The sequence below is a fragment of the Urocitellus parryii genome, chromosome 7 (assembly GCF_045843805.1).
Source record: "Urocitellus parryii isolate mUroPar1 chromosome 7, mUroPar1.hap1, whole genome shotgun sequence".
In the NCBI taxonomy this organism is placed as follows: domain Eukaryota; kingdom Metazoa; phylum Chordata; class Mammalia; order Rodentia; family Sciuridae; genus Urocitellus; species Urocitellus parryii.
Window position 1 is genome coordinate 153,335,405 of NC_135537.1, and position 19,200 is coordinate 153,354,604.

The 19,200-nt window shown below is 37.6% G+C and overlaps 1 protein-coding gene across 1 annotated transcript in view; it reads right to left on the reverse strand.

Annotated features, from left to right (window-relative positions):
* The window catches only part of Ankfn1 (ankyrin repeat and fibronectin type III domain containing 1), a 137,706-nt gene that overhangs the window by 43,299 nt on the left and 75,207 nt on the right, over positions 1-19,200 (reverse strand). The window contains exons 7-10 of the mRNA XM_026407796.2: positions 14,645-14,752; positions 8,146-8,245; positions 7,735-7,867; positions 7,146-7,262 (exon numbers count right to left, since the gene is read on the reverse strand). Of these exons, the coding sequence (XP_026263581.2) occupies positions 7,146-7,262; positions 7,735-7,867; positions 8,146-8,245; positions 14,645-14,752 (458 nt within the window). The remainder of the gene's footprint in view (positions 1-7,145; positions 7,263-7,734; positions 7,868-8,145; positions 8,246-14,644; positions 14,753-19,200) is intronic.

A 19,200-nucleotide genomic window follows, 5' to 3' on the forward strand; every position in this document is an offset into this window, starting at 1 on the left:
TATGCTATTTGTGGAGTTTTCAAGAGATCTACAGTAAGCTAGTATGAGGTGGGGTTGTTTAAAATGAAGACGTGAATTGACAATGTAGCACATTGTACAGATCCCCAAATGACTGCACATTCCCTTCAAGATGCTTTAATTGAGAGATTGGCCTGGTTTGACTTATCTGTGTTTCGGTGAGTTTCACTCATTTAAAGGTTTGTTAAAATTTCTTATGAACTAGGTTAACTAAGGCAGACAATACTTTTAGAAAGGTAGGAAAGGAAGAATGCCACACTAAATGTGGAGGGGTCTGGGTGGGTACTACTAGAATCAACAGGAGTTTTACAAATATGCAGGGTGTGAAGATTTCTAACGTAGAGCACTGGATGATTAGGATAAAATCCCTTCTTGCTTTAAATATGTTTCAAAAAAAAAAATAATCCCAAAGCTCCCAGTTGGTACTTTTGTGAACTCATATAAACGATGATGAGATGACCTCCTAGCATTAAAGCAAAAGTGAATTGGAAATTGTAAAAATGACAAGGCTGTCCTAAAAATAAATGAGCCAGCTGGTTAGTATTCATGTCTGTGAAAACACTGGAGTAAGGACTATGTCTTAAGCTTCTTATTCTTCAAAAAGATCAGACACATAATGAGTAAGGGATTTCATAATTATTAGTATATCATAAAAATTCATTTGTCAGAATTATTATTTTCTAAAAATAGTCTAATCTCTCAGATTTTTTTCTTTCTAATAAATTACTTCTAAATCAGAGAGAGTAAGTTTGGATAAGCTTTTTAGTTCAGTCCTATGTAGTTCTATGGTTTTATATAGAGGCAGTTTGCTAAATATGCAGTGGCTATGCTTGTAAATGGGCTATGAATCAAAACAAAAAAATGAGGCATGACTGATTTGTAGCATATACCAATCTCTGTGGTGTAAATATTCCTGCCACAGTTGATTTTAGGCTACCCAGGGTATAACACCAAGTTTTCAATATTCCTGAATATGTAACAATTGGTTCTCTTGAGCCAGTTAGACTCAGCCTCAGCCACCACTGCTATTAAGACTTAAACTGATACTGAGTTTGAGGGCTGGCTGCCATTCATTAATAGCTGGACTGTTTGTTCTCTTTGATTCTGAGTTTCACTATCTTAATTTAAAATTTTTTCCTTTTCAGACATCTCTTATGATAATCCTTACCTCTTAAGAGTGTTTGAGGAGTTAAACAATGCATGAGAAAGTGTTTTGCAAACTCTCAAGCTTGCTGCTAAATGGTGTATGGACTTTCTTTTCTGCTCTAATTGGAGTCCACCTTGGCTTACACCTACTCGTTTTCAAGATACAGCCCTTTCAGTCTTTCCTTCTCTGGGTAGATTTTCCTAAAGCTCTGACGTAGAATTTACCATCTTCTTTTTCCCTGTTGCTTCTTGTGCAAACTTCTATCTTAGCACATCTTTGACTTTACTGCATAAGATTGATGTTCATGTAATAAGATTATGATTGTTTCATCTTTCATGATTGTGTCTCTGAGTCCTTTGCACAGTGTCTGGCACATATGGAGAACTCAATTGTTTGTCAACTCAATTAACATACATATTTTCATTAAGACATTGGAAATTATGATTTGCTGTGGACCAAGGCTGATGGATATGCACTGATTGAGATGGTCATTTCATTTGTATAGGGTTAATGTCATTGGTTCACTGTCAACTTTGAATAGGTTTTCTAATGGGATTAATAAGCAGGCACTAAAAATCTTCCTGAAATTCTTCATTGACATTAATTGGGTTGGCTAGTTAGCTTGGGTGTGGGGTGCAATTAAAAGCGAATATTTTTGTGAAAATAAGTATTTCAAAGAGGCAGATTCAGGGTTCTTTTGGGCCTAAAGGGAAAAAATTGGCCATGTTAATACCTGTCATACTAAGGAATCAAGGTTAAGTTTCTTGATGATTCTACAGGGTAAAGAGGAATAAGAGCACTTGATAGTTGGCAGGATGCATTTAGATTATAAACAGAACATATTAAAAGACTAGCAACAAACCCTGACTACAGGCACATTTTTAGAGATATGTATTTAGTTTAAGGAAGTCCAGAGGCAGGAGGTGAAGGCCTAGAAAAGAACAATAAAATTTTGGGGAACCCCTTTTTTTCCCTCCCCTGAGAAAGGGGAAAAAACACAATATCATCAAAAAGTGTCACCTAATTCTTACTCATTAACACTAATTTCTTAAAAAACTATGGAGGATGAAAATTTAATGTAATACAATTTACACTTTTCAGATTATTCCTGTGTTTTGAGATAAGTAGTATAGATAACATCTGTGAGAGCAAAGTATACTTCTGTCTCTTCCTAAGAAGAGAACTTTGCTATTTTTCTGAAAGAAAGAACACAATGCTAGGTCTTAGTCACTTGAAGGCTTTCTTGTCTTTTTTTTTCTTCCCCAAATGCTAACAGATACTGTCTCTCTCTTTCTGCCTAGTTAATTTTAACTAATTAACTAATGCATATTTTACCTTCTTTTAAATAAAACAATAAAAGGCTGCTTCTAAGTAGGCTGCAAATGATGTGGAATATATTTCTACTTTTTCTTTTTTGATATAGTGTGGATAATTTCTTTAAAAACTTTGCCCACTTTTTTTTTTTTTGTAAATTAGCACACAATAATATGTTAAAGTATTGGGAAGAATACAGTCCTTGGAGATACATGGATCTGGATTTGAATCCATAAGTACCACTTTCTATTTGTGTGACCTTGGACACAAATTAGCCTTTCTTGGTCTCAGTTTTATCATCTGTTAAGTGAATATCAATACTAGTACATTGTCATCATGTTATAGTGAAGATTATATGAGATAGAGTTTGTAAAGCACTTAGCACAGTGCCTGGCACCTATTCTGTTAAACAAATAAAAGTTGTTGTTCTACTATTATTATTTACTATTATATATTAATTAAAGGAGGAGATTACTATATAGCAGAAACAGAAAACAAGGATTAAATTGTACCAATTGGTATATACCACGATGAAGGTTAAGTCAGTGTGCAATAGACACAGAGGAGGAAGGGAAAGATTGTGATTAAGGCTCCATAGGCCATGATAACATACTAGGCCACTGTTGAAAGGACAGGGAATACTGTGGTCAGGACATTTTAGGTTGGCTACTCTAGAAGAAGTGTGGAGAATGGATTGAAGAATAAGAATGGAAACAGAGGGGTGACTTTGAAGGCTTTTGATGAAACTGGAGTAATCAGGCAGTAGTAGTAAGAATGGAAAGAGGAGGGGAGTAAGATGAGATATGCAAGAGGTGAACTAACAGGATTTATATATGGCTGATGCCAATGAGGTTATATATAATATATTTTTACTATCCTCAGAACATTGCAAAAAATTTTTTAGATTAGTAAAGTGACTTAAAATATTTTATCAATTCACAAGTTTATTTTTCCTCTTCATCTGAAAAGTTTTTTTTTCCTGCACCTTACCCCTCCCCTGACAAAAAGGTGCTAGGCGTTTCATATTTCATTAAACTTTCATTTGTTTAACAGAGACTAGGTGCCAGGCACTGTGCTAAGTGCTTTACAAACTCTTATGTCATTTAAACATATCATATTTCTAGACATTTTCATCCTAGAGACCAGAAAATAGTTTGGGCAATAGAGCCCACAGCAAAAAATTAAAGCAACTTTATTATTTAATTGGGCAAACAGAAACATGAAGGAGAGAAAGGAATGTATAACATGCTTTTGATGAGGGATCGGTAAGGTGCTGAATATTTATTGAGGACTGAGGCTCTGACTGCTATGCAGGGCTGGAGAAATATCCAGGTATTAATTGTGGTATGAGACACATTTCTGTGATCACTTTCCATTTGGTTAGATGGAGTTTCCCTTAACTGCAATTTTTGGGGTCCCTGGGGTTGAGATGACAAATATAATACTCATCCAACTAGTAGGTACTGAAGGCCCAACATATACCAGGTGTTGGGGATATAGACGTAATCAAGATAGACATATTTTTTAAACTCATGGTCATTTTTTAAAGTCATGGTCCAAGTGGATCACTATTCAGATAAAGATAAAACAATGAATGGGATTATGGCCATTGTTCTGAAAGGAGAATACAAGATGCTATGGGAATGAGTCACCTAATCAGAAGATCAGAGAAAGGAAGTATAAAAATTAAGCTGAGACTTGAAGGAATGTAAGAATTATCAAGAAAAAGAGGTAGAAGAAGAGGACTCTGAACAGAAAATAGCATGTGACCTAGCAAAAGAGAATGGGAAAGACAGACCAGACAGCTGGAAGAAAATCAGGGGAGTGTGGAATTGTGGAAGCCAATGAATATGCCAATTTGAAAAAGGAGAAAGGGACCACATGTGTCCAATGCTGCCGGGATATCAGTTGCAAAGAGGACTTAAAGTGGTCATTGGATTGAGTGAGACGAGGTAATTGACAGAGATGAAAATGGAAAATTTTTTTGGGGGGGGGCCTTCACTATTATCATTTTGGGGATATCATTAAGAGAAAGAATACAGAATTGCAAATATAAAATTAGGTATAAATGAATATTTATTTAGAATGAGAAAAGAAGCCCTACTTCTCCTACTTCTCCTGTCCCCTCTCCCTTATATACTGGAATTTTTGGTCCCCTTTTCTCCTCAAAATTTCTTTTAGACTGTTTATCAGAATGCCTCTTGATTTTAACCCAGCTTCTCCTCCTCACCTAAAACACATCAGGACTTCCATTCTCACAAGGGCTCATGCAGGCTTTATTAGCATTATTTGCCTCTGATTACTGGTGGCCTTAGAGTGCAGTTTTACAGGCATAGTGGCAGCAAAAGTGACAGACAGGGCTGAGGGTTTATGGGAAATGAGGAAGTAAATGGAAAAAGATAATGTAGGTAATGTTTTAAAAATTTTGGGTGTAAGAGGGTAGGAGAGAGATTGTTAGGTAGCTGAAGGGGAAAGTGGTTAACATTCCATGTGAGAATTTGGGGGAGGTCAAATTGGCAATACTAGAGTATTTTTAAATTAGCATGGGTGGGGGGGCATGAGACAGGATCCAGAGTTTATGTGGAGGGATAAGCCTTTGGTAGGAGGAGTGAGACTTTAGCTGTTGGAATAGGAAGGAAGAAGGAGAAGGTAGGATCAATGCACGGAGGTTTGTAAATTTGGTGAAAAAATTATTCCCATACTCATTTATTTACTTAATGAATTAGACAGTAAAGCCATCACCTGAGATGGAGACAGAGAATGTGGGGAATGGGGTGTGGAGGAAAGGAGAAGGCTTTAAATAGTTGCTTTATAGTGTGAGAAAGCAATTTATTAAAAAAAAATGGAATGGGACACTAGTTAACATTCCATGTGAGAAGTGCACTCATGAATGAGTTTAACACAAACACAGTCAATTTTCCTCTTTTGTGTGTGATATTTTTTTCCTGCAAGATGCAACTACTTTAATAGTTTTTTCCTGCAAGATGCAAGCAAGACGCAACTACTTTAATATAGACATATTATACTATATCATTCAGACTTGAGCTTTTCCCCAGTAAACAATAGGAGGGAAAACATTTAGAATATTTTCAAGGGAATGATTATGATAAATAAATCAAAACTTAAACAAGGCATAATGCATTATGAAAAATGATAGGATCAATAGATTTAGAGGCCAAAAAATCTAAGACTATTGCAATAAGAGTAGTTGAGTGGGGTCACACTGGCCATCATGGTATCCCTCAGCATCTGACTTCATTGGCTTGTAACAGCCTGATCCTTCTCATGTTACTGATATCAGATGAGAGTGTTCTAGGAAGCCTCCAATAAACACATGATAAAGAGCCTTGCTTGAAATTCCAAGGTTGCTCAGTCTACAATCCATGCAGGTCTGGGCTGCCTGGTGAGCTAATGGGAGGGTCCACTAAGGGATCTGAGCCCCCTGGGTATGTACTTCATCCTAAAGAATGAGAAGTTTGAGAGAGAGTGGTATGGTCCAATCAAGTGGATCAGTGATGAAAGGAAGGAATACTATGAATTCAGCATAGTTTCCATGGCCCAATTCCAAGAAATTCTCCTTGAGTTTAGGAGAAGATTCTGCAACAAAGAGTAGGTTGAAATGAAGAGAACTGTTTGTTAAAACCTCTGAGGCCACTGAGGACACAAGGCAGTAAACAACCTATGTAATGAAGTACAGCACAGAGGGGCAGCAGTAACCTTTCAGAATTAATTTTATTAGCAACACAGTAATTATTATTCATGCAGAGGATTGAATTATTATTATTGTAGGGGCTCAAGAAATGAAGTTTCCATAATTGTAGGGAGGACATAGATTTTTTTCATGATCTTATTTTAATACCATGGCTGGTATGGCCTAGTCAAACACAGCTTACATGGATTCCTGTCTGCTGATTTCTAAGTTTGATGTTACTGTCAGCTTTGTAGGTAGTTACCCATCTCTGAAAAAGACTCTGTGATCTCCTAAGGACCCTGACTTCATTTAGCAGATGATTTTCTGTGCCAAGAGGCACAAATTAAGGCCATACCAGAAAACAATGAGAGGAAAACCCAGAAGAACTTGTTTAGAATTCAATGCCATTTCTAGAAGATTTGTGACCTACAAAGATTATTACAGGATTAGGGACTTGATCTAATTTGAATGATAATATGGAAGAGCTGTTTTAAGAGTTGTTTTTGGTTGTTTACCCTTTGTGAGTAAGCATGAATGCCTATGGCTTTACCAAAAGTGTCACATTCAGAAACCCCTCAAAACATCTGCTGGCTTCTGTTTCCTTTTCCACACATTCATTGATACATAGGCTGCCAGAACAGCAAGAATCCCTCAGGTGATCTAGTCAAACTCTTCTTGTTTTGCAAGTGATGAATCTGAAGCCCTTAAGAAGAACTGAGTTGTTGAACAATTAATATCAAATTTAGAATGTAAGTTTCCTAAGTTCTTGTTTGGGGGGTCATGCCAAGGCATAGGCTCCCACATAAGTAGACATGCAGCTCAAACTGTCCAAGATGCCTTCATGTGTCTAGAGATCTGAAACAGGAAGGAACCCACCCTTTTCCTTTCCAGGTAAGACTGATAACTGAATGCTCCAACTTAAAAAAATAAATAAAACACTTCCTTGAGAGTTTGGGTTGAAATTTTTTCCCTCACCTGTAGCTGGGCAGTTGCAGTGAGCATCTTCTGCCGAGTTTGTAGCACTGTGGATGAAGACATGGAGATAGGTACGCTTTGCCTCAGCCACCTTATGTCTTCCCACATACAAGACAGCTGCAAAAGAAGTCACGAGGTCATATCATCATCCAAGCCAGTGCGTGATTTAGGTTGTGGCATCAAAGCAAAGCTGGGAGAAGGAAACCTGAACCCTGGTGTTTGTTCTCCAGTCCATTTTCAGATACACACGAAACAACTTTTTGATCTCTGTCCAATTGGAAAAAGATCTGAATGCTAATGAAACAGTCAGATCCACATTTTAGTCTTTGCCAAATGATCCCATAACTCAGAATAGTGGAGACATACTCTGACAGGATGCAAGCTTCTTTGCTTTGAAAATGTAGTGTAGACACTACTTTGGTGTTTTTTATGACACAGAGCCTATTAGGTCTGAAAGGGACTTTTGAGATAATTTACTTCCACCCCCAAAACTTTGATCATTAGAGACCCCCTCAACTAAGGTTTCAGAGATTTATGTGCAGAACACTGATGCAAAGTGGGAAAAAAATGAAATCAGAACTCAGAATACCTTTGTGAACCACAGAAAATCTTGTGTAATAGAACTGGTGTGAGAATCATCTATTTCAACAATTGGTATTTGATCTTCATTGGTGACTAACATGTTGTCTTTATAATAAAATACAACTGCTATGTAGAGTCCCCTAAAAAGAAAAAGCAAAATAAAAAAAATTGTCTTCAGCTGTCTCCTCTACCAAACTCACTCTTAGAAAAAAATATTTTTTACATGATGAAATATGAATTTAAAACATAGTCCTGCTATGTCTATCACAAGAACTCAGAGAAATTACTATCTTGCCTAAATTTTCAGGAGAATTTACTTCTTTAATAAAGAAGAAATTTCTACCAAGTTTCCACTCAGAATCAAAACCAGATCATTCCTGAGAAGTTAAGACTTCCTGGAAAACTATATAAGACCCACCGTTTCAAGGTCTTCACAAACTTATTGGAGGAATGGAAAAGGTGTTTCAGGCTCCTCGATACTGACTGCTTGCGGCCTGTGGTTTGTAATTTTGAACTTTCTGGAACACAGAAAAAAAATCATAATTCCATGTGATAGATTAACACTCCCCTTTCCTTCTTCCTGCTTTCCCATCCTCTGTCCCCTCAGTGTTACGTATCAGTTGCATGTAGGGATTTCGATTATTCATTCTTATAAGAAAGTCTTATGAGATGCCAGTGGTTAACTCAATTAATAATTCTTCAAAAATGTAGGAGATGAATAATATTTATAATTCTAATGGAAACCACTGATATTCTGTTGATTCTCTTACAATGAGTGATTTATTATCAAGTAGGATAAAAAGAAATGAAATCAACTCCTTTGCCCTCCTCCCCACCTCACCAATTGCTAAGTAACACATACACACTTTTCAGTGTTTCCAAAACACTCTTTATTAGTCTATTTATCCCATTAAAGTTTTTTATTATAAAATCAATATAAGCATATTACAGAAAGTCTGGAAAATAGGAAAAAAAACAAAATCCTTCCATCACACTCCTACTTCTGTTCTCCTACTAACAGCATTCTGGGTTTGTATGCTGGCTTACAAAAATAGTTGTATATAGGTATGGCTATTATCCTCTTTATTCAGAAGAAGAAACAGGCTGAAAAGTGAAGTGGATTGCTGAAGACTGTGGAGCCATTATCTAGAAAAACTGAGACATTCTTTCAAATATATTTTTTGGCGCAACTACTATGCACTGTAGCTACAATGGTGAGCAAATCATTCATTGCTTCTGTTTTGCTCTTCTGTTAACAAAATGAAACTCTTGCTAATAAAATTAGTAGAATTCCTGAACAGTCTTTGCAAACATTTCTCCATAGAGCTAGACTAGATGATCACTAATTTCAACTCTTATTCTATGAAATGAAAGGAAGCTGAAATTGTTGGTGGAATTACTGAACTTTGGACAGACAGGTCACTGGGGCTGAGAACACAGTCCATATAACTGCTGTTGGGCAAAGAAACCTGGGCAGATGGCCCATGACTGAGGCCCCATGTGGCTCTACGTGTGAGCCTATAGGAATAGCTGAAAGATAGAAGTATTTAAAAATTGGGATGGTATTGGTTATTCCTAGAAGAAGAAAGCAAAAACATTTTTTTCCTGGCTTGAACATGAATTTGGCTGCTTGAAAATGATGTTGCTGGGACTCTGTGTTAAATGCTGCAAAGTAAACATATTCACCACACATCACTCTCTTCCTAAACTTCACTAAAACAAAAGAGGGGGTGGGAGAAAGGGAGGAAGGAAGAAAGTGAAATAAATAAATGACAAACATCTATAAAGACAAATAAATGGGAAATAAGACAAAAGCAAGTAAATTCTGGTTTCTGAAAAGCAGATGGACAGATAGATTTAATGGACTTGAGAAAGACAGAGTCTAAGGCAGCAGTGGAAGAAGCTGAACAGTAACCCACCTCACCCCATGGGCACCATGAGATTCTGGAAGTGGGAGTGCATGAGGAACTAAAATCAGAAGGTTTGGCTGAAACCTATTATCAAGCAGCTAGACTTATAAATCTTCTCCCCTACTGCAGAGATGGACAAATAGCCCATCCCCACCATAAATGGAAGCAACTGGCTTATATCTGGAAAGCAAAACAAATGAACAAATAAAAAATCAACTCAAATTCAACCCAATCAAATCAAAATCCAACAAAACCACACAACAGGTCTCTGCAGTGAGAGATAGGGAGACATCAGGTACCAAGAAAATGGGTGATGATAGTAGTTGTGCTATAATATCAAACCAGATGAAACCATTGGGTTCTCAGAACAATGATACCCGAACTTGTCCCCTCTGGGAAATCTGACCATCCTAAGAGAATATATCTGAAGATTCCAACATTGGGGATTTCCCCATGAAAAGGTGGTACAAGTTCACCCTATAGTGAAGGCTGTAAATAAAGAGCATGCCAATGGCTCTTAGCCAAACAAATGGCAAAGGATCACCAGGCAGTTGAGAAACACATCTAGCATGAAATAATACAAAGACCAGAAATAAACAAAAGAACAACTTAGAGGATAGAGAGACTATCCTGAAAAGAAAACAATAAATGAAATACAGCCCATCATTATACTGAGAGATAAAATATCACATTACTGTAAAAAGGACAGGGGTCTATAAAAAGATCCAATTATAGGGAAAAAGGGAATATTAAGAATTAAAAAATAATATCAGAAACTTAAATATCCAGTGGAAGGCTTAGAAAATAAAGCTGATTTCGCCTTCAAGGAACTAGGGTAAAAGGACATTGGATGGGAAGTGACGAAAAAAAAGCAAAAGAAAAGAAAATGAAAGGATCAATGGAGAAGATCTGTCATCTGAATAAAAAGAGTTCTGGTAGAAGAAAGGAGAGGAAAAGGAGGTGAGGGAGTAATTAAATAAATAAGAAAATGTCACACAATTGAAGGATGTAAACTTCTGCAATTGCCAAGTTCCCAGGAAACCAGACAAAGATTCTAAGGCACATCACAGTGAAATTTTAGAATAGTGAAGTCAAAAGAAAATGAAAACATTCCAGAAATGGGGGTGGGGAATAGAATTTCTGGAATCAGAATGGCATCAGACTTGTCATCTCCAAAAACTAGAAGACATACAGCAAAGTCTTGCAAATCTGAAGGAAAATGATTTCTTTTTTATTTATTTATTTTATTTTTTAAATTGATTGTTCAAAACATTACAGAGCTCATGATATATCATCTTTCATACATTTGACTCAATTGGGTTTTGAACTCCCATTTTTACCCCAGGAAAATGATTTCAACTGAGAATTCTACACTTGTCCAAACTATGAGTAAATGATAAGTAGAATACATCTCTCCTTAGACATGGGGTGTCTCCAAAAATTAGTTCCCAAGTAACCCTCTCAGGAAGGTACTAGAAGAAGATCTCCCCACAGGAAAGAGGAAGACCTGGGGTACAGAAAATAGAAATCCAACACTGGAGAGTGATTGGAAGAGTCTGTAACATGGTAGTGAAAGGGCGACTGCTGTACACTGAGCATGGAGGCAGCTAGTTACCTGCCCAAGTGGCAGCAGGGCAGGGCCTCACAAGAGCATTGTTCAAGGAGATATGACTGAAGCAATGCCTGATGTACTTGATTATGTTGAGAGAAGATTGACCCAACCGGAGAATAGTCTGGGGATTATAAGCAGTAAGTGCTCGGAGCACAGGAAGTTTCCTTTGCTCATACTAGCTTGTCTAGCACCTGACACATAGTAGGCAGGGTTTCAGTTAATGTCAGTTTGCAAATTGAATAATTGCATGATAACTGAAACTCACTCTGTTAGGATGAAAACAGTGGGCTGCTATATAATTCACTATGTCTGTTAAGGGCATGAACTGTGCAAACAATAAAGTTTGTTTTACATCTCCCTCAAATTTTCATCCTAGCACTGAGCCTGCGGATTTGTTGCACAGTTCTGATTCTGTGAGTTTCCGCACTGTCTCTTCGGGGTTCTGGTAGGAGAAGAGATGTTGTATTCCTTCTGTATTTGGAATTTACTGAGTATTTAATGACTACACCACTTCATCTCAGTGGAGTCACTGACTGCACTTTAATTTTAAGGTATATCAATAAAGCACTTCATCTGGAAGAACATTGAAAGAAAGACAAGCTAGAGTTTGCAAGGGGCTTACATTGTCCTAGGTGAATTTAATCTGTTATCTGATTTAATCCTCATAACAACACTGCAAATTGGATATTATTATCCTGATTTTTCTGATGAGGAAGCTTTGGCTCAGAGATGTTAAATGATTTCCCCAAGGACATACAGCTAATAAATGGTAGAACTGGGATTTAAAATAATTATTTTTTCTAATAATAAATTTTATAAAGACTTACATTCCCAGTAAGCTACATAGTATCTCAATGTAGTTGAATTATTTTTGTTTTGTTTTGTGGGGGTGGTGGGTACCAGGGATTGGACTCAGGGGCACTAAACCAGTGAGCCACACTCCCAACCCTAATTTGTATTTTTTTAGGGACAGGGTCTCATGGAATTGTTTAGTGCCTCATTGTTGCTGAGGCTGGCTTTGAACTTGTGGTCCGCCTGCCTCAGTCTTCCAAGCTGCTGGGATTACAGACGTGCACCACTGGTGGTACCCGGCTCAATGTGATTGAATATTTTACATAGCAAATTTCTAGTTCTCTGTAAGCAATACCTATATTAGTCTTCATTTATTTGTTAAACTAGATGAAATTGTGTTAAATCATCTTCAAATCACACCTTTTTTTGTGCACATTAATACCCTTAATCTTGGTGTATCACAAATCAGCATTTTACAAAATTTGTGCCTTGGAGTAGTAATGTTATGAAAATGCTTTACATTGCTGAAGAAGTTTGGAAAATGCTTGTTTAACCAAATTTATTATGCCTCTTTATTAGTGTCTTTAATATTCTAATTTTTATTTTACATTTCTGAAACAGGGATGAAAAATGTAGCATTTCTCAAACTACCTAACAAAGAGAACCTTTTCTAACTGAGTATCTTATAGAACAGCTGTTCTTTGGGTACAATCTGAGTATCTTTATATGTTCAGAGTGCATTTCAATATAAAAAACAACTCCCCTTTTCAGGAAACTCAACCTTATGCCTAACTTAAATCTTTCCTAATATCATGTATATATTTATGTTCTGCAGTAACTAGCATATACATGACAGAAGTTGAATGGCAACTATAGAAATAGGCTGGCCAGGCAGTCATTTCCTGATTATTAGATAGTAATCCAAAAGGAATCTTAGGGGGAAACCCCATCATTCTTTTATTTTTTATTACTGGGAATTGAATCTAGGAGTGCTTTACCTCTGAGCTACATCCCCAGCCCTTTTAATTTTTTGTTTTGAGACAGAGTCTTCATAAATTGCTGAGGCTGGCCTCGAACATGTGACCCTCCTGCCTCAGCTTTGGGAGTTGCTGGGATTATAGACATGTGCCACCAAGCCTGGCCCCATCATCCTTACAAGTAGTTCTAGCTTTCCCTCTCTGATAAGGACCAAAAATAAAGTGCTTATGAATTATAAAGAACCATCAGTTTAATTGCTTTATTGTTTTTGCTTCCATACAGGAAACAATGGACAAGGGAAGTGATGGAGAGGCAGAAGAGAAAGAAGCCCAGGTAATCCCCAGCTGGGTTAAATGAGCCCTGGATAACTGAGAACTGTGTGGACTTCAGTCAGTGTGAAGTGTTGAAGGACCCAGTTTGGGTACAGTCTTCCTAGAGAGCAGGGAATGGAAATCCCACTAGGGTTTCCTTCTCAAGCTGCTTCCATACATATTTACATCTCCTAATGAACCAGTCATTAGAAAAACATTATTTTCTCGCAAACACTTGTCCTCATTGCTAGCTGGAGCCAACATTTCTGAAGGGCCCTGTTGTCATAGCTGTATGGTAATTAGGAAAACTTTTTGCTAATGCTAAGTATGATTTATACCTAGTGCAAACAAGCTAGCATAGCATCTCTTAGTTTCAACTGTGGAGTTCTCCCCTCCCTGGCCTAGCAGTGCCCTAAATCTGGAGAGCACAATGTAGCTGAAGAGCTGATGGGAGGGTGGAAAATGAAAACTTTATGGAGACTTTAATTCTCCAAATAAAATAAATACCTCTTCTGTGAATCCTTGCATAGATCAGAAATCTGACCATGTCTCAGTTAAACAACTGAAGAGATTCTCTGGGTGCAGTTGCTTTAGATCTAGGGAAGGTGTGTCAGCCTTTCTCCTGCACAGTGGTGCAGAGGAGCAGTAGTATTCAGGGAGAGATTAAAAGTTCAGCATCCAGTCCTGATGTAGGCTGGGAAACTAAAGAAATAAGGTGTGGCAGGATGATTGAACTTGGAATCAGAAAACCCAGGTTGGATCCAGATTCTGTCTTTTCCTGGCATGGTGACCTAGGGCAAGTCACTTAGCCTCAGTTATAATTGCCAAAATGAGGATGAAAAGGAGACACTATGAAATTTTGCATTGCAAACTATATTCTAAATAGATTTGAAGACTTCTTATGATTATCTTTATAATTGTTTGCACTCCCTCAGGGATGCTCAGGGAATTTCCCTTGGGGGTGGAAATTTTGAGGCCGAATATCCCCAAAGAACCAGCACCATGGAGGAGTCTTAGGAGAAGACAATTCAAAGAGAAAGGAACTTATGGCAGCTGCTGTTTTTCTTGTGCTTATTTTCAGACTGTTCATACAGAGAGGGCGAGAGGGAAAAAGAAAAGAAGGGAGGGAGGAAAAGGGAAGTCTCTGCTGAAGGGTTAAAGCAAGATAGTGCTGTAAAGTGATTCCAGATGTACAAATATTAATATCTCCCTCTCCCTGATGAATGAGAAGGTATGACCCAGCTAGGAAACTGCTAAAATTACCGGCGCCACTGAGACCTCACTCGATGGCCCAGCTCAGATTTTTATCCTTACCCCGGCAACTGTGATGCTGATGAAGGGCTCGGACCTGCTGCAGCAGACTCTCCAAAACTTCGTTCTGTCCCTTGTGTCTGGGCTCTCTGTCGTCATAGTCTTTCCAGTCTATTGAACAAAAGAAACAAACAGAGTGAAATTTTAAAGCAGGGGAGGCCTCTTCCCTGCCCAGCCTTTCAGGAGCTGGGGTTTTGCTCACACTATCTGCAGGCTCTGTGGATGAGCACCCAGCACACCCACAGCTAGCCAAGTAGTTGGAAGCTGCCATTGTTCAGAGCCCTGAGCAAAACAGTAATTGTGGTTGGTTTCTTGTGCTGGGCAGTTTTAGGGCAAGGGAAAAATGGCAATTGAAAACCAAAAGAAAATAGGACATTTGGGAGTCCAATCTCTCCTTATCATAGCCCCCCGCCCCTTTCAGCATCCCACGTCCTAATAATTTCCCCTGCCACTTCTCCACTCAACACCCCAAGTCCTCAACTGGATTTCCACAGTAGGAAAGAAAGGGGTGGGAATGTGCAGACTAGATGAAATCCACAGTCCCAATGCTTTTATTGTAGGTTTCACACTTTGGGCCAAATTGACATTTCTTTCCAAGGAAAGAGCCCATGTTGGATGCCAAGAAATGGAAATCTACATTTTGCTCTAATGAATGTCTGCTTTGGTTAGCTGGCACAGCACCCCCTGCACATACTCCGAGCCACCAACCACCCTGTCTGCTCAGTCTTTGAATATACAGTATTAGCTTACATGGCAAATTTAAATTGCAATACCCACTGAGACTTTTCTCCCTCTTCTATTTTCATTCCATTTGGCTATAATGATATCATGGGTAATAACTCATATGGGACTAATGTCAAGATTGTAATTCTGCTGTCTCCAACTCTAGATTGTTTTTCAGCAGGTCAGTCATTTCATTGTTCATCCCTCCTCTCCTCTATTTCCCTCCCCCCATTTTCCTTTCTGAGCCTGTTAAAAGCAACAACTTAAAGCACTTCTTAGGTGAACTGCTTTTTCTAAAAAGGCTGGTCACTCTTCCCTAGAAAAGACTGTTAATTCTAGAAAAGACTGTGTATCTTAGGCTTAAATGCTAGTTAAACAAGTTCCAAATTCCCTCCCCATAGGTTTATTTTGAAATATGGGGTCTTCCTCATTCAGAAAGTTAAGCCTATGTCATGCCAATCAAAATTCAGTAAAAGCTTCCTGCCATCGTCTCTCCAAGCCAGGAGAGCTATACCATTAGGAAGAACACAGGTTCTGGAGTCAGATACCCCTGAGTGTGAATCCTGGCTCCCTGCATTCCTATATTGTTGTCTGCAAGCAAGTTGCTTACATTGACAGAGCTACTACTCCCTAATTTGAAAAATGAGGATGGTATATACTTTGTGGGATTTTTACAGGGATTACATGAGAAGTATATTAGGTTTCTGGCACTATGCCTATTATGTGACAGGAATTCTGTAAATAATAATGTAAAATGGAGGCAATTCATTATGGAAACACCATTTCTTACCCTATCAGATAATTACCCACGAAGAAGGGGACCTCAGAGATTTTGTAACTCATCTTCCTTCCCATTCTCCCCCATGCACAACTCTTCATTCTGTCTTTCAGAAGACTGAAGTGCAGAGACAGCCATTTCAGTCCTATCTTACTGAGCATGTTGGTGGCATGGGGGATAACATAGTCAAGTGATCTTTTGGAAAGTGCTCATGCTCATTTCATTATCCCAGGGACATTTTCTTTCATTTTGGAAAGGAGGGTCAGAGGCTAGGGTGGGGTTTGGGCTGGAGTTTAGCTGTGGTCAGCTTTGTAGACAGGGAATTGTAGACTTTTATAGACTCTTTGTTCCTTGTGGGCAAGATCATTACTTAATCTCTGTCTCATTTTTCTCCTTTAAATTGAGTTTTAAAAGTCTTTTTTAGGTTATTTGAGAGTTAAAAGAAACAATGTAAGTAGAGCACTATCCTGGGCACAGTTGTCATTCGAGTGTGGCTGGTGAGGCACTATGATTAAAAAGCTTGATGGTGTTCAGGTACACTGGAAAGGGAAGGGTGTTTTTTACTGGGAAATTAGGTAAAGTTTAAGGAAATAATTTCTTGTGGCCTTTAGACTAGTGCCTCTCATCTCTGGGCAAAGTGAGAATAAACATTGCCCTCATGGATTCCCAAAGGCCATTGTGAGTTTGTTGCCTTAGTTAGATGCATGCATCTGAATGCTCACCACAGATGAGCAAGATGGTGCCCTTGAGTAAGACTCCTGGGTGGCTGAATTACTATGTGGCCCCAATCATGCTAATCCTTCTAATGAGTGTTAAAGCTGCCATCAAAGCAAGAGGAGATAAAATGGTTCTGGCTATTCCAGCTTAGCCCTATTACATCAAGGGGCAAACTCGACTAATGATTTTATGATACATTAGAAAATTGCTAATGCTAAATTGCAGCCCAAGTTAGCATTGAACTTGATGCCAAGGTTTTTGGAAAGAATGAGTTTTTCTAATAGATGTTTGGAAGGTTCTGATGACTACATAAAATAGGAGGCTTTAGGGATGAGGGAGAAAATTGAAAATATATTAAGAAATCAGGACCCTAACAGGAATAAACTTAGCATGGCAGGAAAAGAGCAGATTGTGTCACATAATACAGTTCACTGTTCTGGTAATGAGACACTTCAATTGCAACACAATGCAGAGCTTACATTCACTGGCCATATCAGGGTTTTCCTGATCGTAACTCAGACAAGCCTGTCTGGGTGCTTTTCTCTTATTATGTACCATACCATATAACATAGGTCTATAAAAACACATTAAGGACTTTTGTAAAAATATAAAAAAAGTTTTATAGCTTACTGGAACATATTACCAAATTTCCAATTACTCTGTCATGTTAGAATACATTGTCCTCTAGTAAATATCTGAATACTGATATATGTTACATCACAATGTCATACTCTGTTTATAAATAGAATGGGAGTGTTTTTGTATTGTTCTTTCCAAGTGATATGGCATGTCTACAGCAACTATTACCACATGTTAGGATTTCAGTTCTTTTCCAGTTATCCCTACTAATCACACATACCAGTTTAGAAAGCATTCTATTTAAATTACCAACAAATAAATGACTCCCCTGAGTCCTGAACAACTATTCTTGTCACTCTGGAGTGAGCTCTTCAAATATGCTCTGAGAGAGGGTATCTGCACAGATTTGTAGTTTATAGAATTGAACCTGAACTTTATGCATCAGTATATAGATTAGAATCTGCATGGGTATGCAGTTGGAGTGAGTTTTCCCCATTTCACTTTCAGGTCAATGGCAATTAATATATTTTGTGTTTTTATGTACTTTTTGTCCTCCATCTCCAATAATACACACTCCCTGCTTCCCTAGTCACAGATGGTCCCCTTTAATATCATCATCTTATAATTTTCAGTTTGTGTTTCTGATAAATCTTCAGCCATAAAGATATTCAAATAAGACTGGAGTAATTAAGTCGTCAAATTCAGAGGGACTCAGGGGTCTTGGAGCTCTCTGGCTCTATATGAACTGGTATAGATATTTGAACCCACCATAGGTGGTGGTCAGGCTGTTTGGTTGGCTCTTAGTCTGCTTGTCTACCTGATGGTTAGTTATTACGGCAGGGCCTTGACCAGCTCAGGTTTGAATCCTCACTCAGACACTTACCAAGTGTTGTGACCTTGGGGAAAAGGAACATCATTTCTGAATCCCAATTTGTGTATTTGTGTTTGTGCTAATAGTTCCCTATCTAGTAAAATGAATCAATCCATGTAAAGTACTTAGATTGATGCTCTGCATATTATGAGTCTTATGAAGGTTATCTCTCATTTTGATAGTGATACAGATAATAATGATAATAATGCTTATCTATAGGACAAGGAGGAAGATAAAGGATTGTTGTGAGGCTTAAGAGAGAGATATGAAAGTCTATAATGTATTGCTTGGCTCATGGTTCATCTTGGGTAAAATATTGTTATAAAACTTGAGAAATTTACATATATATAAAACAATAAACTAAAGGAGCCCATAATCCCATAACCTAAATGACCACTGTTAAATTTTGATAATTATCAAGAGTCACAGACACTGTATCTAAGTATAGGTAAATTAATGATCAAATGTTACAGAAAAGATCTCCAAATTTTATATTGTAATTTTTACATAAAATTTGTATAGTAGAAATTTCTTTCATGTATTGAATGGCTTTTTTGAAATACTATTTTTAGTGGCTATGTTTGGTTCTATAGTATGATGAATATATAATGTTTTACTTAGCTATTAAATTAATATTGGATTTATTTTCTTCATTACACATTGTTATCCATATACTGTGGCACTGCCCATCTTTGTATATAATTGTTTATCTATATTTCTGTTTCCTTAGGTTAGATTCCTATATGTGTGATTATAGGATAAAAGGAAAGGGATTTTCTTAAGGGAAAATTTTCTTATGGGAAATTGTGTTCCATAAAGGATGTAGTAGTTTGAACTCTCACAAGAACCATTTTTAACTATCACATTAGTGACATATTTTTAAAAAGATGA